General features: G+C 43.0%; 1 protein-coding gene across 1 annotated transcript in view; it reads right to left on the bottom strand.

Annotated features, from left to right (window-relative positions):
- LOC126335355 (sialin-like) overlaps positions 1 to 26474 on the bottom strand; it is a 429162-nt gene that overhangs the window by 83939 nt on the left and 318749 nt on the right. Inside the window, exon 7 of the mRNA XM_049998542.1 lies at positions 25952 to 26172. Within this exon, the coding sequence (XP_049854499.1) occupies positions 25952 to 26172 (221 nt within the window). The remainder of the gene's footprint in view (positions 1 to 25951; positions 26173 to 26474) is intronic.

A 26474-nucleotide genomic window follows, 5' to 3' on the forward strand; every position in this document is an offset into this window, starting at 1 on the left:
GCCGCAGCCGGTGGTGGCGGGCAGCGACCTTACAGATGCAAGATGCCTTGTTATCTTGGTGACATAAGGCCAGTCCAGGCAGCGGAAAGGACTTGCTACGCACTGTTACTCTAGCGAGAAGTGGGCAAAATGGCTCTGAGCACTATGGGACTTAACATCTGAGGTCTTCAGTCCCCTAGAACTTGGAACTACTTAAACATAACTAACCTAAGGACATCACGCAGATCCATGCCCGAGGCAGGATTCGAACCTGCGACCGCAGCAGTAGCACGGTTCCGGACTGAAGCGCCTAGAACCGCTCGGCCGAAGTGGGCTGGTCCCACGTCGAACCCTGGACCCCAGCGACTGTTTCGAGAGTTAATTCAGACCCAGTAGAATCAGTTGACAGCCCAGAACCATCAGGTCCAGTTGATGGCTTGTAGATCAGCGACGTCGCTTAGTTGGTGGTGCTGATCGATGATGACGGAGCATCTTAGCTGTACATTCGGCCAATGACAGTGCTGGTCGAAAGCCCGATCCTGGAAAAAGGCTACTTCTGGCTGAGATTGAAGGATTTATTTTTCCTCTGACTGGTCACGAGCCCAGAAGAGGCCCAGCATGTGAAGTTGTGCTGTTAGCCAAGACATTCGCATGGGTCGTCTACTGCCAGCACACATTAACGCTAAACTTTGCAGCACTGTCCTTATGGATATGTTCTTCACACGTCCTTGTGCGGTTATTTCACGCAGAGTTACTCGTCTGTTAGCACTGACAACTCAGTGCGAACGCCGCTGCTCTCGGTCGTTACGTGAAGGTCGTCAGCCACTGCATTGTCTGCTGTGAGAGGTAATGCCTGAAATTTGGTATTCTAGGCACGCTCTTGGCTGTAGATATCTAAATGTTGAACACCCTAACAATTTCCTAAATGGAGTGTCCAATACATCTAGCTCCAACTACCATTCCGCGTTCAAAGCCTGTTAATTTCCCTCGTGCGGCCATAATCATGTCAGAAACCTTTTAGAATGTGTCTCTCACACCGACACAGTGAAAACGGTGATCAAACTTTACAAAAGTTTATAGACCAAGAAAAGAAAACGTCTGTTTTGACGATAATAACAAAATCATGATTACAGTATTTCACAGGTATGATGACAGTATGGCGACAAATTAACACATTAAGGGTCTTCATACACAAATACACATGAGTAGAAACGTCTGATGAAGCTGTCCTGGACAACAGCAGCATAGGAACAGAAAAGTCTGTGATGGATAATGTCCGAATCTAGCAAGGGAAACAACGATGCATGCTCAGTATAGTGACATCGGTCCCTATGATGGATTCTGAGATGTTCCTAAGACGATGGGGTGTGTTGCACCCGTCTGGGGCTAGGAGGGGCTGTAGAAGCCAGAAGAAATGACCTCAGCAGCTTTGGCGCCGACCTTTATAGCGGCCGGAAGCGGAATGCTGGAGGACGACTTTCTTGTCATGTGTGTGAATAGGCCTCTTGTAAGCGGCAGCCTTTGCTAGCGCTGGTACCTCCTCCAGGTGTCCGTCGGTTACTACGACAGGGCACGTTGGGAAGCTGAGGCATGCAGGAGCTATATAGAATGCATGTGTGCCCGAGATGTCGGAAGGGTTGCAAATCGCTTTTGCGAACATCGCCAGTACATCTAGATCTACATCTACGTGATTACACTGCTATTCACAATAAAGTGCCTGGCAGAGTGTTCAATGTGACCACCTTCAAGCTGTCTCTCTACCGTTCCACTCTCGAACGGCACGCGCCGTGCGAGCCCTGATTTCTCTTATTTTCTCGTGATGATCATTTCTCCCTACGTAGGTGGATGCCAACACAATGTTTTCGCAAACGGAGGAGAAAACTGGTGATTGAAATTTCATGAGAAGATCCCGTCGCAACGAAAAACGCCTTTGTTTTAATGATTGCCACTAAAATTCACGTATCATGTCTGTGGCATTATCTCCCCTATTTCACGATAATACAAAACGAGCTGCCCTTCTTTGTACTTTTTCGATGTCATCCATCAGTCCGACCTGATGCGGATCCCACACCGCACAGCAATACTCCAGAATAGGGCGGACAAGCGTAGTGTATGCAGTCTCTTTGGTAGACCTGTTGCGCCTTCCAAGTCTTCTGCCAATGAACCGCAGTCTTTGGTTTGCTCTACCCTCAATATTATCTATGTGATCGTTCCAATTCCGGTTATTTGTAGTTGTTATCCCTAAGTATTTAGTTGAATTTACAGCCCTCAGATTTGTGTGACTTATCGCGTAATCGAAATTTAGCTGATTTCTTTTAGTACTCATGTGAATAACTTCACACTTTTTTTATTCAGGGTCAATTGTCACTTTTCGCACCATACAGATATCTTATCTAAATCATTTTGCAAGTCGTTTTGATCATCTGATGACTTTACAAGACAGTAAATAACAGCATCATCAGCAAACAATCTAAGCCGGCTACTCAGTTTGTCTCCTATGTCGTTAATATAGACCAGGAAGAATAGAGAGCCTATAACACTTCCTCGGGGAACGCCGGATATTACTTCTGTTTTACTCTACGACTTTCCGTCTATTACTACGAACTGTGACCTTTCTGACAGGAAATCACGAATCCAGTCGCACAACTGAGGCGATACTCCGTAGGCACGCAGTTTGGTTAGAAGACGCTTGTGAGGAACGGTGTCGAAAGCCTTCTGGAAATCTAAAAATATGGAATCAAGCTGTAGTACTTTTTCACATGAATCGCCTGAGTACAATTGACAGCTGCTCCAATACACTGCCCTTTCATACCTTGTGTATGCGATACTGCCACCACCTGTATACAAGGTGTAAACGGTATAAGTATAAGGCGCCAAAATTATACAGATGGCACATTTCGCAATGCTTGACAAAAAAGTCTAGCAACATATTTTTTTTTTTTTTTTTTTTTTTTTTTTTTTTGACAGAGTACGCAGAATGATTTTGTCAACAAAATACTCGTCACAGATGAAGCGTGTTTCACTCGCGACGGAATAACTAATTTCCATAACATGCACACGTAGAGTGTACACAATACTCCCCACGTAGTGGCAACACATTTTCAGCGACGATTTTCCGTAGATGTGTGGACGGGTATGCTCGATTCGCCCCTATGTTTTACCTGCACGTTTGACTGGTAACTATTACTGAACGTTCCTAGAGGAAACATTGTTACCAACGTTGATAGAAGACATTCCGTTAGGCATACGTCATAACACGTGGTTCTTCCGCTATGGTGCTCCACCTCCCATTGGTCACAGAGTACGCAGATTTTTGGATAGTCGATTTCCAGGACGATGGATCGGTCGTTCTGGTCTACGCCGATGGTCAGCACGCAGACCTGATTTAAGTCCACTGGATTTTTACTTTTGGTGCCATATGATGAAACTTGTTTATGCTGAGCCAGCAAATAATGTGGACGAATTGACGCAGAAGATTTTACATGCTGCCAATACCATAAAGGCCAATGTGCATGTGTGTGAACGAGTGCGACGAAACTGGGTTCGCCGTAATGAAGCATGTGTAGAAGCGAATTGTGGTCATTTCGAACATTTATTGTAGTATTGGTGTAAGAGGAAACGAAGTAATGGGTTTTCTTTTCGTTACGATGTTGTTGTACAGAAGGAAAATAATGTGAATGTAGTATTCGTTATGGCATTGCCGTGAAAAGGTGAAACAGTCGATTGAAATTAATGCACAACTATCTTTTTCGTGATTGATTGAATGTGTACTAATGGAAATACATTGTGTTTGATATTAGCTTGTCATTACTACTACGACCTTCATTATCGACTTTTTGAGAAACAGACTGGTTATATTCAATTCACGCAAAGCGAATTACATATTGTTGACAACCCAAAAACCGTTTACATTCCTTTTTTCGGTACCAGCTGATTATCACATCACGTCGTTGTACACGTCTAATGATTTGAATCCTGTGGTCGGCTCGTTGCCTTTCTCTGGCCGAACCGTGATTGTAGACAATAAGCACGGTACGCCGTGTACTGTCGGTTGATACGTAAACAGAAATTGGTATACTATCTACATCTACATGATTACTCTGCAATTCACATTTAAGTGCTTGGCAGAGGGTTCATCGAACCACAATCATACTATCTCCCTACCATTCCACTCCCGAACAGCGAGCGGGAAAAACGAACACCTAAACCTTTCTGTTCGAGCTGTGATTTCTCTTATTTTATTTTGATGATCATTCCTACCTACGTAGGTTGGGCTCAACAAAATATTTTCGCATTCGGAAGAGAAAGTTGGTGACTGAAATTTCGTAAAAAGGTCTCGCCGCGACGAAAAACGTCTATGCTGTAATGACTTCCATCCCAACTCGTGTATCATATCTGCCACACTCTCTCCCCTACTACGTGATAATATAAAACGAGCTGCCCTTTTTTGCACCCTTCCGATGTCCTCCCACCGGGTAAAGATCCCACACCGCGCAGCAATATTCTAACAGAGTACGAACGAGTGTAGTGTAAGCTGTCTCTTTAGTAGACTTGTATCTTCTAAATGTCCTGCCAATGAAACGCAACCTTTGGCTCACCTTCCCCACAATATTATCTAAGTAGTTTTTGCAACTGAAGTTGTTCGTTATTTTTACACCCAGGTACTATCTATCCTGCGAACATTAGGTTTTAATAATACAAAAATAAAGTACATGATACAAGAAAATGTCGTTAGGCGTTTTTGTCAAGCACACCGAGATGTACCACCTGTATAATTTTGGCGCCTTATACAGTTTACACCCTGTATGTATACATCGGCATTACATGACTTTTGCGACCTCTTCTAGTCCTTTTCTAGTCCAAACTCATACTGAATGGAGTCGACGCACCAGCAGCACGCCGTGTATTGGACGGAGACGCACGCCTGGATGTGTGGCAGCGGACGCGTCCCCGCGGGCGGGTCTACGCGCCCTGGCTGAGATAGCAGGCGGCTCCCGCAGGAGGCGATACCTGTTGTGGAGGCGGAATCGGCGCCGGCGCCCTATTTCCCGCGGGAGCCGGCTGCTGCGTGCTGCCTGCTGCGCCCCGCACAGACGACCTCGCGTGCTCCGCCGCGCTGCGGCTGGCCTAATCTGGCGGATTTATGAATCGCCTTTGTGGCCGCCGCGGCTGCGCCACGCCACGTACCTCGCCAGCGCCGGCAGCCTTATCGGTCGCCGGTCCCAGCCGCCGCCCCGCCACCCCCATATTTCATCCCCTTTGGTCGGCCGCCCGGCGACTAACGGCCCAGAAACTCGCCGCCTTTCAGGTAAAGTTGCCCGCCTAACTGCTGCGGCCGCTCGCACGGAAATGATAAAAAAGTATAACGAGCTGATATATCACTCCGCATGTCTTCGCCACATGACGACTCTCTCCTAATACTGCAAGCAGGAAACACAAATGCTCGGCTCACATTCTTTTTTTTTTTTAAATTGGAAGTTAAACCTTAATAGTCCAACAATGGTCGGTTGAGCTTATTTGTAGCATGTAACACTGTTACATCCATTATATTCTAAACACAAGAAGCATTTCGATGTTTATAATGCTACTACCTTCGCATCTTCTGCCTCGCTCCCGTTGACTGTACGGTCTGCATAGGTTTTCTGTTTTACTTTAATCGAATATTTAAGTTGTTCACAAATTGCAACATCTTCTAAACTTTGCACATTAATTAAGGCCATAGAAGTGTGGTCTTTTCCCGCTTCACTTCTGATCAAAACGCGATTCCGGTAGCTAGAGTCGGACATCTTCGTTAATTGTGCTTTTAAGCTCTTCTGGTGATATTCCCGTAGAAGCTTTCATCCCCAAACACATATTTATTTAGAAGTCAAATACAGATTTTCATAGATTTAGCTTTAAAAGTGTTTTAATATGACAAAATATTTTCATAAAAATTTCCATCCCCTATTTCACCCACTTAGTGGCTGAATTTCCAAAAACACTGAAACATTTCATTTTTTTTATTTCCGAATGATAAGTCAAATTTCAATTTTCATAGAAGTAGCTTTAAAAATGCTTTATTTCCCTAAAAAACTGTGACACAATGTCGTTCCTCTTAGTGCTTAAATTTCCATAAAGGTTAAAGCACATACTTTAATTTTTGACAGAGGATTCAAATACCAATTTTTGTACTTCTAACATCAAAATTGCCTTAATAGAGACATATTTTCCAAAATAACCTTTCATCCTATACTTTACCTCTTTTGGGGTACAGTACCTTACTAAAAATACCTAAAATATAAGATGAACAACCTCTCCAAATTTCAAGTTTCTATCCTTAGTGATCTGGCCCACCCAATGACCAGTCAGTCCCTATTTTATCCCCTTAGGGGCTGAATTTCCAAAAAAAAACACTGAAACATGTTATATCTTATTTCCAACTGAGAAGCCAAATACGAATTTTCATAGATTTATCTTCGAAAATGCTTTCATAATGAAATACTTCCATAAAAACTTTCATCGCCTATTTCATCTCCTTATCGGCTGAATTTCCAAAAACACTGAAACACGTATTCTTTATTTTTAACCGAGTAGTCAAATACAAATTTTCATAGTTGTAGTTTTAAAAATGCTTTATTAGTTCTTTAATAATGATTTGCTTCAAAAAAAAATTTCATCGCCAATTTCACCCCCATAGGGGTTAAATTTCCAGAAATGCTGGAACATGTATTTCTTTTTTTCTGACCGTGAAACTAAATACCATTTTTCGAATCTCTAGCTTCAAATTGCATTAGTAGCAACATATTTTCAAAAAGCCTTTCATCCCCTATTTCACATCCTTCAGTGTGTAATTTCGAAAAATCCTTTCTTACAGTATAAGATGAACACCCTCTGCAATTATGAAGTTTCTATCCTTCATGGTTTGCACTGAGCGATGATGAGTCAGTCAATGATGGCATTCCTTTTATATACAGGGTGTTCATTTTAACTGAACACATTGAAATACCTCGAAAATTAAACATCGGATCAAAAAAATTTACAATTCCAGTTTGTTTGTCACGGAAGGGGACATCCAGCGATACCAAACTCGAACGCCCACCCTACCCCGTGCGTGGGTGTCGGCAGGCAATTTTTAAATCTTCAATGGGAACCTCCGTTTTTCTATTGAAGATTACGACTCTATGACGAAATCTACATTCACGTTGCCTGCAGCATTTTCTTCGTTTCACCAAAGATGGCACTGAAATCGGAGGAATAGAAACGGGTACACAATCGAAATTTACGACATGTTACTCAATGGCCCTTGAATTTCCAGTGGCTTGTCGGACCCCACCTCCATGCTGCGAGGATACGGTAGGTCAATATTTCACAATTTCTTATTGGAAATCAAATTCGCAACGTTGTATTACTTACCGAATAGGGGACTACACGACGCGCAATTGTGGTCGTTGCTCGAGGTGAACGCTGCTCTGCTTCTCCTAATAGAGTAAGTATTCAAAAGTAGTACCGCCAACTTCAATAGACTTAGTGATTCGCTTTCCAAACGACCGTACACAGAACAGAAGCATATCTGCAGAACTGTCAGCACAGGTGTTTCTGATGCGGTCTACCACGTTTTCACGGCCTGTTGGCACGTGTTGGTACACCTTATCTTTTAAACATCTCCACAGAAAAAAAATGCGGCGAGATGTAATCCGGCGACCTAGCGGACGAATTAATAGGGCCACCTCTGCCGATCCACTAACACGATCTAATACCTCCTGTTCTTCAGTTGTGTAAGTGCGCTGGGCAACCATCATGGTTCAAATGGCTCTGAGCACTATGGGACTTAACATCTGTGGTCATCAGTCCCCTAGCACTTATAACTACTTAAACTTAACTAATCTAAGTACATCACACATATCCATGCCCGCGGCAGGATTCGAACCTGTGACCGTAGCGGTCACGCGGTTCCAGACTGAAGCGCCTAGCACCGCACGGCCACACAGGCCGGCCAACTGTCATGCTCAAACCACATAGGTAGATGAACATCCAGGTCATCCTGCGGTAGTATCACTAGTCCCTGCTCCAGAAACGTTCGATATTTGTGTCCATTCAACGTGCCGTCGATAAAATACAGACCAACGGATTTGTTCTCCACAATGCCACACCATACGTTGACCGATCAAGGACGCTGATGGTCAGCTGGCCGGATTGGGGATTGTCTACGCTCCAGTAATGCATATCATTCCGGTTAACGCTACCACGGTTTGTGAATGTAGGCTCATCCGTAACATTTCTTGGCGTGCTCATTCACAAAACACTATCCGGTTGTGGAAATCGACGTCATGAAGTTGTTGATGCAGTGACACCGTGTGGATGCCACGATGATGCAGTATTGTGACAATACTACCTATTGACATACCGTAATCACGGAGTAGTTACCGGGCGCTTATCCGTGGGCTGTGCTTCTCTGCCGCTTCATTAGCTTCTCTGTAAAAAAAGTCTGCGTTTCCTTTTGCCTGACGTACGCTGCCGTCAGTCATAAAGGCGTTCCCAGCCTTGTAAAAGAACGAACGAAGCGAGCTACCTCTGAAAAACGTTCGTCGTACAAGGCAACAGCTGTCTCAACATTTCTCTTACATTCAATGTAAATCATGATTGTTTCAATTCTTCTTCTGTGGTTGCATCATTGATAGTCCACTTAGCTTGTCTGTTCCTCACATGGTAGGTCGACGTGCAGGCAATAAACACTGCGAAAGTACTGCAATGTTTAGAACAGCCATCTGTTCAACGTCTACACGATACGTAAGCTCCTATCACATTGTGCTGCCTGTTGTGATACGTCGTAGTTCACTACAAGACCACAGTGAAGCGTCGAATAGCCCCTGTTCGATATGTCGGAGGAATACAACGTTGCGAACGGGGTTTCCAATAAGAAGTTATGAAATAGTGGCCTGTCCCACCCTCGCAGCATCGCGAAGGGGTCCGACAAGCCATTGGAAATTCAAGGGCCACAGGGTAGCATGTCGTATATTACGATTGTGTACCCATTTCTATCCCTCCGATTACAGCGCCATCTTTGGCGAAACGAAGAAAATGCTTCAGGCCAACCGGATGTAGATTTCACCATAGAATCGTAATCTGCAATAAAAAACGAGAGTTCGCACTGACGATTTCAAAGTTGTCCCTCTCTAGTGACGAACAGAGCTACATGGCGGTTGGAGTGTGGTATCGTTGGAGGCCCCCCTCTGAGACGAAAAAATTGAGATCATAACAACTTTCTTTTCATCCTATGAGTAATTTTTGAGATATTTCAATATCTTTAGTTAAAATGGACACCCTATACCAAATGCCATTTCATTTTATTGCATATTTAGAAACCCGTCACCTATTTTAAAAACAGCTTATGTATATTCATTTCTCACGTGGTAACATAAATTGTTTAATATTATAAGCAAATGAGAAGCCTTGTGACAAAGACACGGCCAAGTTCTTTTTTTTCCGATTTTCTGATATCAATGTTGTGGCGTGCGTACTGTAAGACCTTCAGAACACACACCATCAGATTATTTGACTCGTCACTCTAACGAAGTAGGCGAGTGTCAGCAATATGTCTAGTGGTCTTATCGCGGCGTGTTTATCTTCTGCCGTTAGGTCAGACGATAGAAATGCCACTTGCACGCTTAGAGTAGCAGATTGACGGCGACCAACTTTAAAAAGAACTTTATTAATTTTCACACACATTTATTAAAATAATAATAATCATAAACTTTACTTAACTTGACTCTGGATGCTGTTTACAATTGACAATCTGAAGTTTCTTTGGTCTTGGTACGTTAATCTTATTCTCACATATATCTGATACTTGACAAAGTATCTACACATTTCTCTTCATGGCTATGTACAGGAATATGATAATCTTATTAGCCGCAGACTGAAACTTGACTACAGACTAATGCAGACTGACTAATCGGAGGTCTGTACATTCATTATAATACCTCTCGCGTTCAGGTATCACGGCGCGAGTGTGATCCGCGAGGAGAAAAGGTTCTGCGTTAGCAGCAATCCCATTGGCTACGTTACATATTAATACGCGGATCGGCGGAAGCAGAATTTGGTCCGTCTCTGCGCTGTTGTGCTTAGCGGGGCGCGCTCTAGTGGGCAAGTTGTGTACGCGCTGAGTACGCGGAACTATGTACACAACAGATGTTTTCTTATAGTATTTTCCTCTCTGAATCGGATGGTAGCCTCACTGAGTGTCAAAACGGACGAAAATAGTATAAAAAGCCGATAAAAGTGTGACTTAGCTTCAAAAACGGTCAAGTGCAAGCAGGTGTTATTTCGAAAGTTATCAAATCCATCAGAAGCCAATCATAACACACGACATGGTATGCGGCAATTAATCTTGTTCTCTGTAGTTAGGTGCTGCGCTTGTACGTGTGTGTGTGTGTGTGTGTGTGTGTGTGTGTGTGTGTGTGTGTTTTAGCGTAATCATAACACAAGACTTGGTACACAGCACTCAATCTTGTACTTTGTAGTTGGGTGCTGTATGTGTGTGTGTGTGTGTGTGTGTGTGTGTGTGTGTGTGTGTGTGTTAGCGTTGTTTTTTTATTACGTTTTTGTTAAATTTTGAACTGGTTTTTTCTTGTGAATATGTAAACGAATGTGTCAGAAGGTTCTCCAGACGAGGAACGCAAGAGAAAGATAAACAGAGCTGAATGGAAATGTTAAGGTATGGTAATATCTCACTAGTAATTAAATATTAACGATCTGGGCTTCTGTTTATTCCAGATGCTCCCCAAAATCTTTGCTTACCTTACCCGCTTGCAACTACATCTACATGACTACTCTGCAATTCACATTTAAGTGCTTGGCAGAGGGTTCATCGAACCACAATCATACTATCTCTCTACTATTCCACTCCCGAACAGCGAGCGGGAAAAACGAACACCTAAACCTTTCTGTTCGAGCTCTGATTTCTCTTATTTTATTTTGATGCTCATTCCTACCTATGTAGGTTGGGCTCAACAAAATATTTTCGCATTCGGAAGAGAAAGTTGGTGACTGAAATTTCGTAAAAAGGTCTCGCCGCGACGAAAAACGTCTATGCTGTAATGACTTCCATCCCAACTCGTGTATCATATCTGCCACACTCTCTCCCCTATAACGTGATAATACAAAACGAGGTGCCCTTTTTTGCACCCTTTCGATGTCCTCCGTCAATCCCACCTGGTAAGGATCCCACACTGCGCAGCAATATTCTAACAGAGGACGAACGAGTGCAGTGTAAGCTACAGTGGACGTACAAAATTTCAGCGACTTCTAACAATGAATGACGTTCAGATTTTTCAACTACCTTTCTACAGCACAAGGAAGTAAACGTTCCGATTTTATCGTTCAGCGATTGTTGTTGTTCAAACTCTTCCAACCCGTTCTGTGCTGTAAGTTAATTTTATACCAAATGTCAACAAGGCCATTCATAAAACAAAAATGCATAAAACAGCGATTGTTAACTATTTTTGAAGAAAATTATAGTAAAAAGTAATCTAAGACGTACATGGATACACTTTGGTTTAGTATCAATAGCGGAAAACCCCAAAAGTTCCTATCAAATCCGGTAAAGTCCACCTTTTAAGCCATTTTTACGACATACCTTTTCATTTTTACCACGTTTATGTTACAGAGAGTCATTTGTTTACTGTAAAAGAGCGCAGACAAGCAATTCACAAAATTGGGTATTACGCTAATATACTTTCAGGTTTTCTGCCTCTCCTGCAAAAAAATCTAAAATCGACATGGCCGTCTTTGATATTAGGCTACTCAAATATTGTTTTCCGTCATAAAAAATTTGAAGTGAGAATAATGAGTTACAAAGAAAAATTAAATTAATTGATGGAAACGGAAGCTATTAAGTAACAGTGTCAGTAACTTGTTGAAATGAAAGGAAGTTTAAAGATGACACAAATGATTAGGAATGAGTTATAGATTCCCGGCACGAATGTCCAGAGGTTAGCTATCTGCCTTCCGCTACTATACAAATAGATATATATTAAAATCATAGTAAATTTGGGAAAAGGAAAATAACAATATTCTTGATTTCACGAAGGAAATAAAAGATGACGGGGAAGTCTGTGGATAGAAGTTATAACTCCGAACACCTTGCAGTATCGGGTGTGAGGGCTCAGGAGTGTACCGTATTTTTAAATTTTATGTTTACTATCGTAAAAAAACGTATGCTTACTTGCATATAAGTTTCTTTTATCTATTACCATTATTATTATTATTATTATTATTATTATTATTATTATTATTGTTAATTGTTACGGTAATAAACTGTTTTCAACAGTAAAAATTTGAAGTGATAAATTAATTAACTAAAACGGAAGGTGTAAGAATGTCAGGAATTGTGAAATTGAAGGAAATCTGAAGATGATAGTGAACGTTTGGAGTGAGTTGTAGATTCCGCCACCAACGTCCAGTAGAGATCTATGAGCCTGGCACTAAACGCACCTACCCTAGCACAAAAAAGGCAAATATGTCCTGGGGAGGGTTAGGGATGTGAAAATGGGCACTAGCTTTTCGACTTAACGAAAAGCTTCAAAGTCATTTAAGTGAAAACTTGTTAACATATTCACGTTTTTTATTTGTTGGTATTAGTATCTGTGACATGTAACACAATGAACCTTGTCAAGTAAAGCAACATGAAACATGATATCATGTCGTATAACATAACACATCATCATGTTGGCATTTATCTTGTCGTCCGATATTAGATAACATGTCATTAAAGTGTAGGATGCATGCATGAGCACTCTTGGATACTACCTATTGTAGATGAACCGTCACTGTAGGATACTTCATGCATCTCAGTTCCTAGAAGGACATACATTCGTTTCTATTTGTTCTTGCACCCTCGCCATACATGTAACATGGGAACCCCCCCCCCCCCCCCCTGAGAAAAGCCCCACACTCCCTACCACCCAGAAATCAAAAACTTGTTTTTGTGCTCCCCTCCCGCTATGTAAGAATTCTCCCCCACAAATTTTATCCCCCCTCTCCCCTCCCACATAAACTTTTTTAGCTATTACACGTATTCTATTAACCCACATACAGGGTGTCCAGAAATGGACTCCCTGATTTCAAAATTAAATATCTCGAAAACAAAGATCAATAGAGGAAAGCAGTAAACGGTATGTTTATTGTGAAAGCTATAAGAAGTTTATACATCAGTTTGAATTGTTTATGATAGCTGGTGAATCTTCTGGGTTTTGGGGACTGGGTCAGGAAGTTTAGCGTTTAACTTGCAAGATATAACTGCGCCAAAACCTTGCAGCTAAGAGAGCTCATTGCAATGGGGAAGTAGGGTTAACTCCTAAAACGAGAGTTCGCCGAGATATTTTGATTTAAATGTCTTTAGAGCCGGCAGATAAGTCGACAAGCTATTTCCCTTCTTTTCTATCGCTAACTCTGCCTAAGACTTTTCGCTTTTTTGTGCTATGATAGGAGCACCAATCATTCTGGTTCTCAGCTTTTACTCTACTATAACTTTGACACTAGACTGCCATAGCTTGACAACTGATGTAGATTATTGTTGGCTCTGGCGAAGACTGGTCATGTACATGTTTTTTTATTGTCCATATAACCATGTTTCTTATGTCTCGGTAACGGCTAAATCTTTCACAAAACAACAGGACGAAGATGAATGACATGTATTTGTCTATCTTCTTACAAAATTTGAACCGATTTGCTTAAGTCTGAAGAACAGAAGTGGCGTGCGTAAAGAATCTCGAAAAGAACCTGCTTTATCAAGTAAAATTCGAATGAAACTAGATTTTTGAAAGTGAGTTTTCAACTTTATCGTAACGATGCATTATTATGTACTTTATTCGTTTTAAACTGTTTCTGTCCATTCACTCCCCGTAAGGATGAACTTTACGTTCTACTTTGAGCTCAACGTTAAATCGGCGTATCTCGACAACGGATGAAAATTATTGGACAAAATAAGGTGGTTTTGACTTTATCCATTTATCTACCTTCGTGGAAAGTTTGAATCGATTCGTTAAAGTTTAAAGTTTACACGAGGCGTGCATCAAAATACTCACAGATAAACGTCCTTTTTTTGCATCTTTTTGCACATAAAATCCAAACGGTGCACGTACAAATGGTACGATTAGCTGATCATTACTTTCTGCACAACTAAAATCTTTTGAAAAAAGGAGTTATTGGATTAACAAATTTGCTTGGGCGCCAACTCCGGTCTGTTGTTCAAACATTGCTTAATATACTGTGACATGGCATAAGTAAGACAGATGTTCGAATGACTATAAATGGCCACTGGTCCCGGATAAACCAAAAACTTTGTACTCGATGTTCCTAGCTCAAAGAATAACCGAGCACAAAGACCCGCAAACCATGATTCAGCGCGCGACCTTCCGCGGCGTAATTTAAATTAACTGGGAAACGAAAAACTCTATTCTGGCGCTCATCGCAACGGTGTCTAGATCTACATATGCATTTACAATCCGCAATCGAACGTATGATGGGTGGCACTTGGGAATGGTCCGCGTAAAGACCGAGTGCTGTTAAGCCTTCAAGTGAGCTCGATTCGCTATTATTACCTTCAGTGGTATTTTGCGGGATATACGCAGAAAGAATCAGTAGACTACTTGACTCTTGGAGGAACGTACGCTGCTGGAACTTTAACAGTAGGCCAGGCCGTGGTGCAGAGCGCCGCTATTGCAGCGTCTGTCCATGGAGATGCCTGAGCAGCTCCGTGACGCTTTCGCTCCTGCTAGATGAACCTGCAACGAGACGCGCTATTCTTATTTAGATCTTCTCTATTTCTCAATTCTATACTGTACGACTCCCAGCGTAAAGGGCAATACTCAGGTACCGGTCGAACGAGGGTTGTGCACCCTACCTGCTTTATGTATAGACTACACTACCTGAGAATTGTTTCAGGGAATTGCATCTGTCGTCTGTCTTAGTTGCGATTAGTCTTATGTAGTCTTTATAGTTTAAATCGCTCCGTACACATACTTCTGGATATTTTATGGAAGTGACTGCTTCCATTTGGTTGTTTTGGAATCGTATACTCGTTGTAAGTATACAATAATAGGCCTCTTTGCCAATAATGCGCAATACGCTACACTTGTTTATGTTGAAGATCAACTGCCAACCCCTGCAGCAAATGTCGGACCTCTGTACGTCTTCCTCCATTTACCTACGCTTATATGGCTTTGGGACTTCTCTGAATACAAGAGCATCATCTGCGAAAAGCCGCTTGGCTCTTTCAACGTTATCCACTACGCCATGTTATGTTCCGTTTTAGGTTGTGATCCAACGGTTCTACATCTGCATCTACATGGATACTCTGCAAATTACATTTAAGTGCCTGGCAGAGGGTTCATCGAATCACCTTCACAGTTCTCCATTAGTCCAATCTCGTATAGCGCGCGGAAAGAATGAATACCTGTATCTTTCCGTACGAGCTCTGATTTCCCTTATTTTATCTTGTTGATCGTTCCTTCCTATGTAGGTCGATGTCAACAAATATTTTCGCATTCGGAGGAGAAAATTCGTCATTGGAATTTCGTGAGAAGATTCCGTCGCAACGAAAAACGCCTTTCTTTTAATGTCGTCCAGCCCAAATCCTGTATCACTTCTGTGACACTCTCTCCCATGTGTCAGCTATTATACAAAACGTGCTGCCCTTCATTGAACTTTTTCGATTAACTCCGTCAGCACTATCTGGTAAGGATCCTACACCGCGCAGCAGTATTCTAAAAGAGGACAGATTAGTGTCGTGTAGGCAGTCTCCTTAGTAGGTCTGTTACATTTTCTAAGTGTCCTGCCAATAAAACGCAGTCTTTGGTTAGCCTTCCCCACAACATTTTCTATGTGTTCTTTCTGATTCAAGTTGTTCGTAATTGTAATACCTAGGTATTTAGTTGAATTTACGGCCTTTAGATTAGACTGATTTATCGTATAGCCGAAGCTTAACGGATTCCTTAGTCACTCATGTGGATGACCTCACACTTTTCATTATTTAGGGTCAACTGTCAATTTTCGCACCATTGAGATATCTTTTCTAAATTTTTTGCAATTTGTTTTAATCTTCTGATGACTTTATTTGTCGATAAACGACAGCATCACCAGCAAACAACGTAAGACGGCTGCTCAGATTGTCTCCCAAATCGTTTACATAGATATGGAACAGCAAAGGGCCTACAACACTATGTTGAGGAACGCCAGAAATCACTTCTGTTTTACTCGATGACTTTCCGTCAGTCACTACGAACGGTGACCTCCCTGACAGGAAACCACAAATCCAATCACGTAACTGAGACGATATTCCATAAGCACGCAATTTCAATAAAAGCCGCTTGTGTTATAAAGAGTCAAAAGCCTTCCAGAAATCCAGGAATACGGAATCGATTTGAAATCTCTTATCATTAACATTCAACACTTCATGCGTTCATAAAATATTTTATACATTCTATGAAAAAACTGCTACAACACTATTACACTTAGCTAGTTACGACAATATATGTCATTTAGCAGATTTTAACGTTGAAAAAGGTGTATACCACACGCCCTTTAATGGAAATAAGTTTGCATATCTAGTTAATGCTGATGAAGCAAATGGGCCATCTGAATGGTAGACTCTCTGCTAATTGATGATGTCAACTGCTGAAACTAGCACAATACAGTTTATCACAGATACACTACATCCATAAACATGCTCTGCAAATCACTGTGAATTACGTGGCGTATTGTGCAAAGCGTTGCACCAAATGTCATTTAGTTCCTGTTCCCTTCACGTACGGAATGCGGGAAGAATTTTTGCTCAAATTACTGTCTGCGCGTTATAATTAGTCTAATCTAGTATCTACGGGAGCGAAACGTATAAGGTTGGAGTATATTTCCATATCCTTCACTTAATACTCGTACTTGGAGCTTTGCAGGCACTTGGGTATTTAGGCTTTAGAAATATTCTAAATGGTTCAAATGGATCTGAGCACTATATGACTTAACATCGGAGGTCATCAGTCCCCTAGAACTTAGAACTACTTAAAGCTAACTAACCTAAGGACATCACACACATCCATGCCCGAGGCAGGATTCGAACCTGCGACCGTAGCGGTCGTCCGGTTCCAGACTGAAGCGCCTAGAACTGCTCGGCCACAACGGCTGGCACAAATATTCTAAAATCGGGACTCAAAAACGTTTTCTAACCCGCCTCCATTATAGACTGACTGCGTTTTCTCAGTATCCTACGGATGAAAAGAGTTCTGCCACATATACGTACGACTGAGCCTGTCTGATCATTTCGTTCCTTCTTACCATAATTTGTTACAGTCAGGTATTTGTTTAAGTTGACTGATTCCATTTGTGACTCATTGATCCTCTAGTCACACGATACTACACTTTTGTGGTTTATGAAAGGCAGAGCTTTAAATTTCTGAAAATTTAAAATAGGTTGCTAATCTTTGCATCTTTTTGAAACTTCATCAACATAACTTTTTTTCAGATAGCACCATACGATAGGTAACTGCATCACTTGCAAAAATTCTGAGATTTCTGTTAATATACAACAAACTATTTATAAGCAACAAAAGAGTTCCCAAGACACTTCCCCGTGGTGTGTGTGAACTTACTTCTTCTTCTTCCTATGGGTCTCCATCTAGGTTATACTGTTGTCGTTGAGAGAATCCTGTTAAGGAAGTGTAAAAACAGACTGAAATGCGAAGGACAACATTGAAATGTTCTTTTTCCAACTAAGAAGAAAGTTCTGGAAGGATTATTAAATCCAATACAAAGAAAAATTAGTCTCATGTCGAGACGAAAGAAAATGGAAGCAATAAAAAAGAGAAATCTGATAATATTTGTACAGAAAACAGGAAGACAAAGACTTCCACATTTCAGAAAAATCACAGAAGATTGTCGCAAAGCCTTAGCCTATAAAGAGACACAAAAATAAGCCAGGGACACTGCCTTAAACGCCAGAATGTTGTTGATCTGATCAGAAAGTCCTCAAAACTTGTGTTAGGAACAGGGCCATACAAAATGACGAACATGCTCTGATATAACATTAACGTGGAATTTCGAAAATAGCTCGTCTGGAGCGATTTTGAGGTGAAAGAAATCAGTTGCGAGAGTTGCTTCCGCAAACCGTCTGTAAGAAAAAAAATCACGATATAACAATAATTCTCTAGACACTTAGTCCTTGTTAAACAAAAGTAATTATATACGAATGCAAATTTTGATGTACTGTACTACAAATCATAGGGCACAGTTATTGATCAGAGTTTGTGTTCAAAACAATAGGAGAAAAGAAAGAATACAGTTCGTAACATTCGAAGTCTGAGGCTCTGGAACAACTGTAAGGACGAAACTTCCTGGCAGCTTAAAACTGTGTGCCGGACCGAGACTCGAACTCGGGCCCTTTGCCTTTCGCGGGCAAGTGCTCTAGCAACACGACTCACGCCCCGTCCTCAAAGCTTTACTTCCGCCAGTACCTCGTCTCCTATCTTCCAAACTTTACAGAAGCTCTTCTGCGAACCATACAAGACTAGCACTCCTGAAAGAAAGGATATTGCGGAGACATGGCTTAGCCACAGCCTAGGGTAGAGCACTTGCCCGCGAAAGGCAAAGGTCTCGAGTCTCGGTCCGGCACACAGTTTTAATCTGCCAGGAAGTTTCATATAAGCGTAAACTCCGTTCTGGAACTGTAAGGATAATTACAACTTGAAAAATTATTTACGATTGTATTTACAGAAGTGCTATTTTAATCTCTTCGTTCCGCCTGCATAATTGTGTTATAATGTGCAAATAAGGTCAGCCTTTGTGCAGAGGTTTAAGCACTCTTCTTCTAACCGATAGCATGACTTCATACCAATTTTCACCAGATGCAATAAAACAATCGACTCATTTGTACTACTACAATAGCCACAATATGGACTTCGAACAATGGCTTAATCACAGCAGTCTTTTCCACGTGCCGTTCTCGCGCTGATTTCGCTGCGCCAAACGCCAATGGAGCAGCTCTCATCGCGCTGACGAGCGGTGGCGCCAGATAAACAAACAAATTTGGACGCCGGATCGCCGCCTCATTCCGAACGCAGTCATTAGCGAGTCACTAACTTGCAAATCGGGCGACCGTCTGGAGAGCGGCGGCAGGCCTTCAAATTAGTTCCCGTTCTGTAAAATACTGTTTGATGAGCGCTGTCAGCTCTGCAGCTCCACACACAATGACTGCTAACAAGGGGCGGCAATCTGTCTGCTGCAGGCTACGACGCGCACGCACGCACACACAAAGGCGCGAGTATGCACGCTCACACAGGGCACAGGTGCTTGCCAGGTCGTTACTCCACGAACGTAAATGAAGAGTTTAAAAAAATTATCCCTGCGTTCTGTATTTTGCCAGTTAAAATCATAACTCGGCTGTTTCAGTTCTCTAAAAAAATTTGTAGCTGCCATTGTGAGACGCTATAATTATGGCATATGAAAATATTTTCTACTAAGCGCTCTTTACAACATTTTACCTCGTATATCTGGTATTCGATTATGTGCAACCCATAGGACATGTAAGAAAGCATCAGTTGAGAACGGAAGTGAGATGGGGTTGCAACCTATTCTCTGTTTGTACAATCTGACATATGAGCAATCAGTAAAGAAGACCAAGGAGAAATTTAATAAGGAAATTCAAGTTAAGGGAGAAGAAGTAAAAAACCTTGGCGTATATTGATGATATTTTACTCCCTATGGAAAATGAAAGCGACGCACCACGGTGGATTTATCCGAATGGGACAGAAATCGGTAGACGTGAGGTACAATTGTGGGCAGACAAATGATTGCAATTTCAGAAAATTTGGATGATTTATTGAAGAGAAAGAGCTTCACAGATTAAGTCAATAAAGCGTTGTCCCATAGGGGACATCCAACTTGCGTAAGGGCCAGAGGGAAGGCCGTGGTGGCCAAGCGGTTCTAGACGCTTCAGTCTGGAACCGCGCGACCACTACGGTCGCAGGTTCGAATCCTGCCTCGGGCAAGGATGTGTGTGATGTCCTTAGGTTAGTTAGGTTTAAATACACTCCTGGATATTGAAATAAGAACACCGTGAATTCATTGTCCCAGGAAGGGGAAACTTTATTGACACATTCCTGGGGTCAGATACATCACATGATCACACTGACAGAACCACAGGCACATAGACACAGGCAACAGAGCATGCACAATGTCGGAACTAGTACAGTGTATATCCACCTTTCGCAGCACTGCAGGCTGATATTCTCCCATGGAGACGATCGTAGAGATGCTGGATGTAGTCCTGTGGAACGGCTTGCCATGCCATTTCCACCTGGCGCCTCAGTTGGACCAGCGTTCGTGCTGGACGTGCAGACCACGTGAGACGACGCTTTATCCAGTCCCAAACATGCTCAATGGGGAACAGATCCGGAGACCTTGCTGGCCAGGGTAGTTGACTTACACCTTCTAGAGCACGTTGGGTGGCACGGGATACAAGCGGAGGTGCATTGTCCTGTTGGAACAGCAAGTTCCCTTGCCGGTCTACGAATGGTAGAACGATGGGTTCGATGACGGTTTGGATGTACCGTGCACTATTCAGTGTCCCCTCGACGATCACCAGAGGTGTACGGCCAGTGTAGGAGATCGCTCCCCACACCATGATGCCGGGTGTTGGCCCTGTGTGCCTCGGTCGTATGCAGTCCTGATTGTGGCGCTCACCTGCACGGCGCCAAACACGCATACGACCATCATTGGCACCAAGGCAGAAGCGACTCTCATCGCTGAAGACGACACGTCTCCATTCGTCCCTCCATTCAAGCCTGTCGCGACACCACTGGAGGCGGGCTGCACTATGTTGGGGCGTGAGCGGAAGACGGCCTAACGGTGTGCGGGACCGTAGCCCAGCTTCATGGAGACGCTTGCGAATGGTCCTCGCCGATACCCCAGGAGCAACAGTGTCCCTAATTTGCTGGGAAGTGGCGGTGCGGTCCCCTACGGCACTGCGTAGGATCCTACGGTCTTGGCGTGCATCCGTGCGTCGCTGCGATCCGGTCCCAGGTCGACGGGCACGTGCACCTTCCGCCGACCACTGGCGACAACATCGATGTACTGTGGAGACCTCACGCCCCACGTGTTGAGCAATTCGGCGGTACGTCCACCCGGCCTCCCGCATGCCCACTATACGCCCTCGCTCAAAGTCCGTCAACTGCACATACGGTTCACGTCCACGCTGTCGCGGCATGCTACCAGTGTTAAAGACTGCGATGGAGCTCCGTATGGCACGGCAAATTGGCTGACACTGACGGCGGCGGTGCACAAATGCTGCGCAGCTAGCGCCATTCGACGGCCAACACCGCGGTTCCTGGTGTGTCCGCTGTGCCGTGCGTGTGATCATTGCTTGTACAGCCCTCTCGCAGTGTCCGGAGCAAGTATGGTGCGTTTGATACCGGTGTCAATGTGTTCTTTTTTCCATTTCCAGGAGTGTACTATATCCCTCCTTTATTTTGTCCGCTGCATAGGTACTTTCTTTTCAAAATGTTCTTTCCATCCCTACTTGTCATATTATCCCAATAATTTTTTCAGCAGAAAGAAGATGTCAACCTGTTGACTAGCCACTACTAGTGTATCATCAGCAAATAAGAAAGTGTGCATACACTGAACCTTTGTTATGTGATTGTCGATCCTTTAACATTCCTTACTCCATACGTCCAAGGCTTTCCGAACGTATTTTTGAACAATGTAGGAGGCAAACAGCATTCCTGTTTCAGTCCTTTATTAGTTTGCAGAAGCTATGACGAAATTTTCATCCCCACTTTGACAACACACTCTGCATACTTGTGTAGGTCGCATATACACTCTAAGAAAAATTGGAGAAAAAAGACGCCATTTTGCACTTCTGTCCCTGTGCTCTATGGACAAGTCTCTCTGGAGACTGAATCGTGCATTTGATTCTCATTTTGACTTGCATCCTCTCTCTCTCTCTCTCTCTCTCTCTCTCTTTCTCTCTCTCTCTTTCTTTCTTTCTTTCTTTTTCTCTCTCTCTGTCTCTCTCTCTGTCTTTTCAGTTTTATCTATGAACATATTATCTGTAATGAGGAGTTCTCTTAAGTCCTTTTCCGTTTCATTAAACCAATTTGATTAGGTTCTTTTTGTACGGAAGTTGTTAATTTTTTTATGTTAATCTATTTAGGTCCGTTCTGAGAATGTGTCCATAAAAATTAAGTCTCCTATTCCTCATCGTGCCTGAGAATTTTTCAATAACAAGGTAAAGGGTTTCATTTCTGATGATTAGTTTGATGCTTTAGGATTTTTCTTATCATACTTTCTTTGAGCTCCAGTCTTTCAGCTAGGCCATGGTTGGTGACTGATACTGTTTTGGCTGCATACATGGCTTCGGGTTAGATTCCTATATTGTTACTTACTTTACTCAAGATAGGAAGTTCTTGCCGTATGTGTTGTTACGTGTTTTAGTTAGTTGGAAGGCCAGTCCAACTTTACTTCTTCTAGACTTGATTCCTAAGTTTTAATGTCTCATTTTTTCATCTGAAAAGAGGAAGTTTTTGTTGTACTTATTCTTATGTGTTTTAGTGAGTCGGAAGGCCAGTCCAACTTTACGTCTTCTAGATTTCACCGACTTTTTCTCTAGGGCACTGCAGATGATCCATTCTCCAAAATATTTGAGATCTTTGACGACATCTGTTCTTTGTTCTCAAACCTTAAAATATTTTAATGGGTTTCGTATGATTGTCTTGGACTTTTCGAAGGCGATTTTACACTTATTTTTTTGCTTGCTTTTGTAGTTCTAGTTTCTTTTCTTTGGCTTCTTCCCAGTTCTCGGCTAGCAGTTCTGTATCATCTGCTAAGGACAGACAATTGATATTGACGCCTTTGTTTTTTGTTCTTAGTGAAATTCCACTATCGATCTTCCAGTTGCTCTCTCTGAGTACTTTTTCTAGGGTGCATTTAAATACCTGTGGGGAGAATTTTCGAATTCTATCGTAGCACGCTGTTACAGCAACCGGTTTAAAGGTGTTATAGAACAAGAACAGTCCAGTTTGCGAAATTATTTAATGTCAATAATGCGGTTCACCCTTTTCGGACATCACCAGATTCTCTACAAAAACAAGAAACCAATTAATTAGATAAAAATGGAGGAAAAGGGTATGATTCTATCTTTCACGGCTACGCAGACAGCATTAAGTAAGTGATACGTGGGGAGGCGCTGACCCCAGTCACTTTCTCCGTTCGATTCACCCCGATCAATTGTTTCCCTCTGGCGTTGCTTATCTTTGCCTCGCTGGCCGATAGTGGTGCTGGTGGGCTGGCGGGCAGACTGGGTTTTGGCTTCGAAATGGCCGGTACGTGTCGTGCTCAGAGAGTGAAACTTGTGTTTGCGTGTAGTTAGCTGGACTTGACCGGTGTATGTGGCTCGGAGTGCGGAAGCGGGCCTGTTGTTGCAAGTTCTAAAGGCGTGACTGGGCCATGGTCTTCTACACAGGACGCTGAGTAATGTATTATACATTTTGGCTAGTGGAGTTCAACTATACACCACGTAGCTGTCTATTGAAGAAGTATACATTCAAGCTTTCTATTTTTTCACTCGGGCCTACCCGTGTTATCACGAACTTCTACCTTTTCTTATGAGTGCCAATATTGTATTGGAATTGCGACCTACTAGTGTAATAATATTATGCTTTGTCTTATCGTTGCCCTTTTAAAACTAATCTGTTTGTGATGGAGCAATTTTGCATATTTTGAAATTTGAGGTCTACAGTTAATTCTTTTAACCATTTTTAATTTGCCTTTGCCTTGATGTGATCTATATTTGCAGAATTTTATCTTACTATATTCTGCGCTTGTTAACATTGTTTCTTTTGGCTGTGGCTGTGTGTTTGTGCTTTCCTGTTGCAGCACTGCGGCGGGCACCTAGTCCATGACTAAATCAATTTCCGGAGTACAACGCCTTGGCCGACCACTACCAGAGGGAGCGGCAGGTTCTTTTGGCTGCGGGGAAAATGGCAACCGATACGGCGGCCACTGAGTTCTTCGGGTTGCAGTGAGCGGGGATCTTGCATTAAGTTTCCCCTGCGTTGGGACGCCAAGGCGTACATGTTGAAGAGGAATACTTGATAGGTAGCGGAAATTGGAAATTATGTGAATTGTCCTATTGCGCTTCCGCAGGTGACCTATTTAAAAGAAAGTTATTTCACCTTTATTATTCAAGTGCCCTTTCTTAAATGAAACTGATTTTACCATTTATTATTGAAGTGGTTCAAATGGCCCTGAGCACTATGGGACTTCACTTCTGAGGTCATCAGTCCCCCAGAACTTAGAATTACTTAAACCTAACTAACCTAAGGACACCACATACACCCATGCCCGAGGCAGGATTCGAACCTGCGACAGTAGCGGTCGCGCGCTTCGCGACTGTAACGCCTAGAACCAATCGGCCACCACGACCGGCCTATTATTGAAGTGCTTACAGTTAGTATAGAAGTTATAAGAAGTTCTTGTTTGCACCTAAATCAATTAGAAAGGTATTGTGTAATGTATTTTTCCGAATTGTGAATAAGAGACACTTGCAGAAAGTTTTTGGTAAGTACTGAGCACTTTGGTTTAAATTGTTGATCAGTAATAAATTAGTTGTTCTTGCAAGTCCTCTGTACTTGGTATTATTTCACTTGTCACCGGTTTGCACGCAAACTCCACGTTGCACTAAGAGTAATAAAAACTTAAGCAAAAGCAGCTGGTTACATGACCCATCAGTCGTTAATCCACATCTTTCCTGTACACCAGTTTTTATCTCAAAAGGGTCGGAGAGTTCTCCCGTGAGTTTTACTATGGTATATGTCGGTTTGCAGTAGGGTTTTGGAGCATATACTGTATTCAAACATTATGAATCACCTCGAAGGGAACGATCTATTGACACTTAATCAGCATGGCTTCAGAAAACATCGCTCTTGTGCAACGCAGCTAGCTCTTTATTCGCACGAAGTAATGTCCGCTATCGACAGGGGATCTCAAGTTGATTCCGTATTTCTAGATTTCCGGAAAGTTTTTGACACCGTTCCTCACAAGCGACTTCTAATCAAGCTGCGGGCCTATGGGGTATCGTCTCAGTTGTGGTACTGGATTCGTGATTTCCTGTCAGGAAGGTCACAGTTCGTAGTAATAGACGGCAAATCATCGAGTAAAACTGAAGTGATATCAGGTGTTCCCCAGGGAAGCGTCCTGGGACCTCTGCTGTTCCTGATCTATATAAATGACCTGGGTGACAATCTGAGCAGTTCTCATAGGTTGTTCGCAGATGATGACAGCTTACACTACACTCGTTCGTCCTCTGTTAGAATATTGCTGCGCGGTGTGGGACCCTTACCAGGTGGGATTGACGGAGGACATCGAAAGGGTGCAAAAAAGCGCAGCTCGTTTTGTATTATCACGTAATAGGGGAGAGAGTGTGGCAGATATGATACGCGAGTTGGGATGGAAGTCATTACAGCAAAGACGTTTTTCGTCGCGGCGAGACCTTTTTACAAAATTTCAGTCACCAACTTTCTCTTCCGAATGCGAAAATATTTTGTTGAGTCCAACCTACATAGGTAGGACTGATCATCAAAATAAAATAAGAATAATCAGAGCTCGAACAGAAAGGTTTAGTTGTTCGTTTTTCCCGTGCGCTGTTCGGGAGTGGAATTGTAGAGAAATAGTATGATTGTGGTTAGATGAACCCTCTGCCAAGCACTTAAATGTGAATTGTAGAGTAGTCATGTAGATGTAGATGTATTGGTAAGGGTTTCTCTGATAAGGTTTGCGGTTTTACTGCCGGCTTTTGAGGGATTCTCGGTCTATTGAGTCGTTGCTGATACACAATTTGCCATTAGTTGCAAATGTAACACGATGCAAGAAACGTTAAGCGACATATTATATAGGTAGGTGAGTGTGAGGACAGAAACGTGAGCGCTGCTGGTGGCGCGCTACGCACCCGCGTGGCGGCGATGGTGGGCGCGACGGCCTCCTCGATGTAGAGGCGCTCCGCCTTGGAGATGCGCGGGTGCTGCGCGGGCGAGTCGAACACGAGCAGCCACCAGAGGCCGCACCACACCAGCGTGAAGCCGGCCGGCACGTAGAACGCCGCCGACCAGCCGAGGCGCGCGATCAGCACGCCGCACAGCGGGTACGTCGCCGCCGTGCCCACCGAGTTGCCTGCGGCCACACCACACCACGTCTCTCATTCCTGCTCTCTCTATCAGCTCACTGGCCGTATTCAATGCTTATCCTTAAAAAAAAAAATGGCTCTGAGCCTTATGGGTTGGTTGGGTTGTTTGGGAAAGGAGACCAGACAGCGAGGTCATCGGTGTCATCGGATTAGGGAAGGATGGGGAAGGAATTCGGCCGTGCCCTTTCAGAGGAACCATCCCGGCATTTGACTGGGGTGATTTAGGGAAATCACGGAAAACCTAAATCAGGATTACCGGACGCGTGATTGCACCGTCGTCCTCCCGAAT

Source organism: Schistocerca gregaria, chromosome 2 (genome assembly GCF_023897955.1).
Source record: "Schistocerca gregaria isolate iqSchGreg1 chromosome 2, iqSchGreg1.2, whole genome shotgun sequence".
Taxonomy (NCBI): domain Eukaryota; kingdom Metazoa; phylum Arthropoda; class Insecta; order Orthoptera; family Acrididae; genus Schistocerca; species Schistocerca gregaria.